The following is an 8,503-nucleotide window of genomic DNA, read 5'->3' on the forward strand; positions in this document are numbered from 1 at the left end:
TATGTCAAAAAATTTTACCTAAACATTTGCAGTTTACCTTGGTGTTGCGTTATAATCTAATTCTTTTTGTTTTTTGCATTTGAATTTTTTGTAATCTAATTTTTATTATTTTTTGTAATAACTTTATTGCATAACCTTATTTTTATAACTTTCGACGTAACCTTACTTTTTATATTTTATAATATTTTTACTTTTTTGTTTTTCGTTTGTATTCTAATTTGGACTTATAAAAATGTATATATACCTTAAGAAAAGAAATTAGTTAATAAAATATATTTTTACTGACTCGTACCTCGCGCTATATCGTTAGTCTCCTTATTCTTTTCATGGTGCCCTGGCTCTGGGTGGTGGACTAGAAAAAGATGACTACCTAATCTTCTGAGATAACTATCTAACCTATGGAGACTGTTTAACCTATGGAGATGACTACCTATTATGACTACCTTATCTATTGTGACTACCTAATCTACTGAGATGACTATCTAACCTATGGAGACTGCTTAACCTATGGAGATGACTACCTATTATGACTACCTTATTTATTGTGACTGCCTAATCTATTGATATGACCAATGCCTAATCTATGGAGATGACCAAGAATCAAACCTTAGCACGTTCTTTCATGCAAAAAGCTTCTTTCTTCATGGTGTCCCGGCTCTGGGTGTTGGACTGGAATATGATAACCAGCACCTAACCTAATGTGACAACCTAGAAAGAACTGATATGGAAGTTGAACGATAGATTATGAATTCTATTTTGTGAGACCAATGATGATTACTAATTATTCTAAACCACGTAAGAAGAAAGGTTATTAAAAATTAAGATTTTATGCCAGGTTAAGGCATGTTATAAATTTTTAAAATCACTAAAATGTAAAATCTTAATGGATATATTTGAACACACAAAAAGCCTTTAAAAAATTATTACTTAAATTCTTAGTGAAATATTATTTTTTGATTTCTTGAATGATGACCAATTGTTGTAAATTAACAACTAATCCTAAAGATGAATTCTTAGATATTATTAAATATAAACCATTAGAAATCCTAAACAAGAAGATAAAACTTTAATTTTAAATATATTAAAATGGAATTAAAACATGAATTAAAAGGTTTAAATCACATGATAGATTTATATAACCCTTATAAGTAATACTTAATATGATAAAAATGTTTTTTGAAATAAAACTTTTGAAGATAAGTGGTTATGTTACATCTTCATTTTAGATAAATATTTAAATGATGTGATGAGATCATTTTCTAAAAATTATCTTATGAAGAATTTTTATTAAAAATAACACTTTTTGAATTAAAATTAGGGTGTGAAATTTAAATTTTTTATTTAAAGAGAGGGAAATGTGAATAATATTTTATTTGCATATTTTAACCTCGGAGATTGAAAATAAATAAAAATAAATTAATTACTAAAACGCAAAAATTAATTAAACACTAAAACGCGAAAAAATAAAAGTCATTAAAACGCGAAAAATTAAAACGCTAAAAATATAACAATCTTATTGATTTATCATTCTTCACTTATATTTTGATGAACTATTATTTCTTATTATTCGCAACTTACTGATAATAATGATTTTGAAAAATGATAATAATATCAACGTCACGATTTGTAAAACATTCGATATGGATATCAAGCTCACGATTTAAACAAAAACGAACAAAAATCGATTTAAACAAACCAACGATTGGGACAAGCCAACGGTATGATGATTTGTGATACAACTTGATTACTAAAACGATAAACCACTTGGACAACAAACTCTCTGTGTCTTCTCCGATGAAATTATCAGAAGAGGGAGAATGTTGCGTTATAATCTTATTCTTTTTGTTTTTTGCATTTGAATTTTTTGTAATCTAATTTTTATTATTTTTGTAATAACTTTATTGCGTAACCTTATTTTTATAACTTTCGGCGTAACCTTACTTTTTATATTTTATAATATTTTTACTTTTTTGTTTTTCGTTTGTATTCTAATTTGGACTTATAAAAATGTATATATACCTTAAGAAAAGAAAAAGAAATTAGTTAATAAAATATATTTTTACTGACTCGTACCTCGCGCTATATCGTTAAGAACCTTATTCTTTTCACTTGGCATTTGCAGTTTACTCAAACATGTGAAACCACCTTTTTAAATAATAATACAATATGATTTTAAAATATCCTAAAACAAAGAAAATTTGTATTTTTTTTCTTTAAATAATAATACGCCCACTTGCGGATTTGATATTAATGAAATTTTAAATGTAATTATAATTATTTTTAATTTATTTATATTAAAGGATTTAAACTATTTATTATGAGATAAAAGGAAATACAACTATTAATATCTTCATTTTTTATTGATTGTATCTAATAATATAATTTTTATAAGTTATACATATCATAAGAAAATGAATCTTACTCCAATTAATAGAATATATATCAAAAAATTTTACCTAAGCATTTGCAGTTTACCTTGGCATTTGCAGTTTACCTTAGCATTTGCAGTTTACCTTATCATTTGCAGTTTAGTCAAACACTGTTATATTTATTATTTTTAAATAGTTTAATTTATTTCTCTTTAGCTTTCACCTTTTCTGGTGGTAAGAAGCTCTTTCAATATCTCTCTCCATAAATTATTCATACTATCTCGTTTATCTAATTTATACTTCTTCATATTGGCTCTAACTTTATGTCCTCATTGAAATGTTGGCCTTCCTCTTTTACGTTTACCCATCACTTCCAAACTCTCAAATTTCCTATGTAGTTCATAGGCCTTCTCATTGTATGCCCATACCACCTAAGTCTGTTTACCATTATCTTAGTCTCAATGGGCACTACCTTTAAACTTCCTAGTATTCTTGTACTTCGCACCTTATCCTTTCTGACTCTTAACCTCAGGGTCGTGGGTTCGAGCCCCACGTTGGGGGTAATATTTTTAAGAATGGGGGTGACTGGAAAGTGTGTATCTATCTAACGTTGAGTCAGTGGTTCGAATCTCGTTGATGTATTTTTTTAAATAAATTTAATATTTAAAAAAAAAAGAAATTATTGAACTGAACTCTAAATTTTTAAAATTGGATGTAAAATATTGAGAGTTCGAAAGGTTCGGGTCATTTTTATCTTTTTTACATCCTCTATATGGTTTTATATGCTAAACGCTTTCCTTTCGGTTACACATCATTTCGGGTTATTGGGCATTTATCAATGAGCCTCGCGACAAATAGGCGTATATATATAATCTGGGAAATAAAAATTATAAAATGGAATTTAAATTGGGTAAAATAATATGCCGCTTGGATGCCACAACAAATCGTCACATAAATATTGCTTAATAAACTATTGATTAGATGTTACGTCAATTAGACGCGTTAAGTTTACCATGGTTAATTTTGCCATAACTCACAATTGCCGCAAATATTTGTCCTGGGAAAATTATGCCAATCGGTAATTTTTTATTATTACTAAAATTATTTATAGTATATATATATAAGAATATTATACCAAGCCTGAAATAATTCTTATATTTTTTATTTTAGAAAAAAATTGATATAAGTAATTTACTAAATAACAGAAGATGAAATATAATGAAAAATATTTTATGATACATTGGTGATAGAATAGCAGGGATGTAGCCCTTTAACAAAAAAGAGGGTTCACGTTCAGAAATAAAAAAGGGTTCCGGTTCAGGGTTTGAAGAGCATAAAGTAATCAGAGGTCTGCAAGGCCTGGTACGTTTCGGCCCGTTAAAAATTTTTGCATAAAGTGTCCAGCCCGGCCTAAGAATATTGCCAGACGCCTGGCCTGGCATGAAATCTAAAAAAAATTTACCGCCCTGGCCAAAAATTTATTAAAAGTCGACCAAGGTCCTTAAAAATTTTCACAGACTTGCAGGCCCGGCCCCTGAGCCGGACCGTATTTTAATTTTTTTAAATATACCCGGGCCGGGCTCGTAATTTTTTTTTTAAAAACACCCGGGCTGGGCCTGAAAATTTTTTAAGAAAAAATATCCTAGCCGAGTTGTATATTTTAAAACCAAATATTTGAAATCGCCATTATTAGCTATAAATATCAAAAATAAATATAATTTATTTTAAAAAATTCGGGCTAAGCCAGCCGGGCCGGGCCTGAAAATTTTTTTTAAAAAAAACCCGGGCCGGAAAAAATTTTAAAATAAAATCTGGGCCTGGTCCTGCAAATGGTACCACCTCTGCAAGGCTCTGTTATTCTTCTTAAAAAAGTGAATGTTCTCTCATTAGTTTACTAAAGAGCTGCTAATATATATATATAACCATTTTAATAATTGGGAGTATAATCTAAAATGTGTTTGAAATAAAAAGCATCCATAGCATTTTTTGGGACTGTATCAACCATAGTTAATCTTTTAATCATAGTTATTCAGCTAATAAGGCATCATAAGATATTTTAACATCTTCATGATAAAAATATAACAAATATTTATATTTTTTTTCTATCACCATATGAAAAAGGTTGGCATAGGGGACATTTGTTTTGTAATACTCTTCTACTGATCCTATATTAATGTTTTGACGATGAGCTTGCTTGCTGCAAGTCGAGGGGGGCAGATATTAAGCACGTATAGCTCTGCTTTTGACTCAACAATAACATATAAAATAGGAAATTCTTCAACAACATTAGCCCTAATTTCCTTGAGTTCTAATAAAATGCTCTCCGCTATTCTCATCTTCTTAATCAAGTCCATGTTATGTTTTTGAAAAGTATTACATAAAATAGTTGTATAATTAAATAATACATTTGAGAAAAAAAATTTGGAATAAGTATTGAATCCAATAATTTTCTTGCTTCTGAGGAAATATTTCTTTCAAGCCATTGTGATATTTCAGTAATAGCATTAATAATCGGCTCTTCTAACTCCATAATAGCTGTTACTGCTTGTGGCGGAGACTCGCTCTCGTTGGACAACCTTGCAATTTCTTTCTCCCTGTTGGACAAGTTTCAGAGATAATTATTATTTGACTAGAAATTTAGATAAATATTACGCCACTAAAATTTGAAAATAATAGGAAAATTACGCCAAGGAAAACTTGAAATAGAAATTGATTGATAAAATAACTTAGTAGATGAATGTGATAAATAAAATATATATATATATATGTATATATGAGATAAGAATAAATATTAACAAATATAAATTAATATTAACAATAATATTTTTGAAAAATATAATCCGGCATCTGCATTTTTTGGCTTTGGGGGGGGGGGGGGGGGGAGGGGATTTGTCCCCCTGTCCCCCCCGCTGCGTACGCGCCTGCCTGAATAAATTAAATAAGTTGATTCGATAAGACACCCTTAATTAATTTTTTATGAGAATTTTAAATATAAGCATCATTAATGATATTCTGAAATCACGATTATTTTTCCTTCTATAAGACATCAACGTAATATTCTATAAATGCATACGTCTTACAATTGTTATCAACATTTTAATATAATTACTATTCATTTAATGAGTTATTATTTAAAATCTTATTATCAGGTAAATATATAATGAGATAGTAAATTTACCTGAATGGGAATTAAAGGGTTTTATGGATTTATCAGGAAACATTACCCAAACGCATTTTTTAAGGCTGCATCAAATTCTAATGACATGAAGGCTGAAACAAAAGTAGATCATTTGTATATAGATGCAAATTTTTTGGTTCACAGTTGTAAAGCAATGTCCATGGGAAAAATTGACAAAGTATCATGGTTTTTAAAAATTTTCAGTGAAATTGATGATTTAATAAAATGTTTTCATCCACAAAATACAGTGTATATTGCATTAGACGGAGTTCCTCCTGATTGTAAAATAAATTTACAACGATCAAATCGATTTAAAAAAATGAAATCTATAACTAATAAAAATCGATTAAATTCAAATAAAGATAAAAACTCGTCATCTGTTTTATCGCCAGGAGCAGAACTAATGGCAGAAATTGTTATACAAATTGAAAGCTTTATTTATCTGAAAATGAATGTAGATTCATATTGGAAAAATTTAATCGTTATTTTATCTAATGCCAATACTCCAGGTGAAGGTGAAAATAAAATAATGAATTTACTGCTATCTCAAGAAAATATAAGAAAAAATGATTCCAATTTTTTAGTGGGTGGAGACGCAGATTTGATTGTTTTAAGTTTGATAAGACATGCCTTTAATAAAATATACATTATCACACCTGGTGAAAATAATAAATCTCGTTACTCAAAAAGAAATAATCATTACAGTTATTGTAGTTACTGTTCTAAATTTGGACATAAGGCACAATATTGCTCAACTTTCTCTCAATATGATAGTGATTCAACGCGTTCGGGATACAATACCGACGAAGAGCAAAGTAGTTCTGAAATTTTGAGTAGTATTAGTGAAAATATGCCATGTAATTCAGATTATGAAGTCGTCAATATCGAAAAATTAAAAATATACATCAAGGAAGATTCTAAGGGAATTGGCTTAAATATAGAAAATCAAAAGCTCTTGGACGATTTCGTTGTTTTAAGTTTTTTTTTAGGAAACGATTTTTTACCTAAATTGTATATCAATGACTCAAAATCGAATATATGTGATTTAGCCAAAATATATTCAAAGGTTCAAAATGAATCTAAATCATATTTAATTCAAGAAAGTAAAATAAACTTAACTTTTCTTTCAAAAATATTTATTGAATTGGCTAAAGATGAATCTTATTTTTTATCAAAATTGCGTAATAAAGAAAAAATCTATCAAGATTCTTCTGATTCAGATGATACAGAAAATGATAATAATGATAAGATATGGTACTATAAAAAATATTTTGGCGAAAAAAAAGTAAACTTTGGGTTCGAAGTAGCAAAGGAATATATAATTGGCATTCATTGGAATTTTTATTATTATTTTCATAAATGCAAATCATGGACATGGTTTTACCCATATAGGCTACCTCCTTTAGCCAGCGATTGCGTAAACATTGAAAATTTTCAAGATATTAATTTTAATCTTTTGGATGAAAATAATGAACCACTAAAACCATTAGAACACTTAGTTGCTGTGTTAAACCCTCAAATTAACCTGTATTTACCTAAATCTCTTCAATTTCTTAATTCAGAAAGTCGATCTAATATTATTGACATGTATCCTCAAGATTTTAAATTAATATATTTAAGAACAGAACCATCTCCACCAGTTGCCATGATACCGTTTTTAGAAAGAAATCGATTAAAATTTGAATTTATAGGTGTCGAGAATCAATTACAAAAGGATGAAAAAATTAGAAATGCTGTTGAGGTGGATCAATTGTTTTTAAATTATAATAATCAATTTTATCAGCAATATCTAAAAGCATATTTGGATAATAAGGACACCTTTTTAATTGGCAAAAATGACCGTATAAATGGAACTCTCAAAAAAATTATCGATTCACCTAAAATAAACGATAAAATACTATTAAACAATGAATTTTTTAATAGGATAACTTTACAGAATAAATTAATAAAATTTAATTATCTTTCTTCAATAAATTAAATACGAATACTATATAAATCTATATTTTTGTTCTTTTTTTAATTTCATGAAATATCCAAATTCATAATGAATATATGAGACTAATTTTTTATAAAATGAGGATATTTAATATGAAAATGATAAATATATCATTAATTAGTAGCAATATGATATGTATATAATATCTAACTTACGAATTCCATAACCCCTTTCAATGTTATACATCAATTTTACCTAAGAATTTATGGTATGTAGACTGTCTAAACCTAAATTTCTAAGTATGTATTTTTAAATATACATCGAAATAGGTCACCCAGGCACAGAAACCTGAAAGATTCGCATCATCAAACAAGGTTTGGCGTGATACTTGAATAAATTAATGGTTATCATTGAAGAAAAAATATGAAGGTTAAGATAAAACCGACCTCAAAAAAGATTAACGATTAAGTTATTGTTATTTAGAACATGTAGCGGTTACAAAAGCTATATTTAAAAAAACGAATGAATGAAAAATACAATAATGATTCCTTTCATTGTAAAATAGAAAATAAAAAAACACTTTTTGCAATGAAGATTGATTATTTTTTTTGATATTCAAAAACGTAGTAAATATTGGTAAAAATAATTCAAAACTATAAATTTTTACTGTTTTAAAAATATTGTTTTAAATTTACTTGGGTGATCAAAAATATTAAAATAATCCAACAGAGGACAATTATTAATTAATATTTCAAATAATTACCATTATAAATAGGAAAAAAATATAAGATTATAGTAGGCTAAAATTTGATAAATTTATTTAAATTCGAGTTAAAACCTCAGCCTGAAAATTAAATCTCTTTCAAATTAATCACCATCCTAAAAAATATAATGTAATGTTATTAAATGCGTTTTAAGAGTACGATAGTTCAGGAACACTAGTCTTTCTTACTTTTTTATGATAATATTATTCAATTATATTAATATAATATTAAAAATATTTTTTCTACAATAGCTTTT

General features: G+C 27.5%; 1 protein-coding gene across 1 annotated transcript; it reads left to right on the forward strand.

Moving 5' to 3' along the window:
- Positions 1-5,551: 5,551 nt before the first annotated feature.
- Positions 5,552-7,525, forward strand: LOC135930198 (uncharacterized). The gene has a single exon (XM_065466979.1). It carries the CDS (start codon positions 5,552-5,554, stop codon positions 7,523-7,525), a length of 1,974 nt encoding a protein of 657 aa, XP_065323051.1.
- Positions 7,526-8,503: the final 978 nt, after the last annotated feature.

The sequence above is a fragment of the Gordionus sp. m RMFG-2023 genome, chromosome 5 (assembly GCF_954871325.1).
Source record: "Gordionus sp. m RMFG-2023 chromosome 5, tfGorSpeb1-WG-v2, whole genome shotgun sequence".
In the NCBI taxonomy this organism is placed as follows: Eukaryota; Metazoa; Nematomorpha; class Gordioida; order Chordodea; family Parachordodidae; genus Gordionus; species Gordionus sp. m RMFG-2023.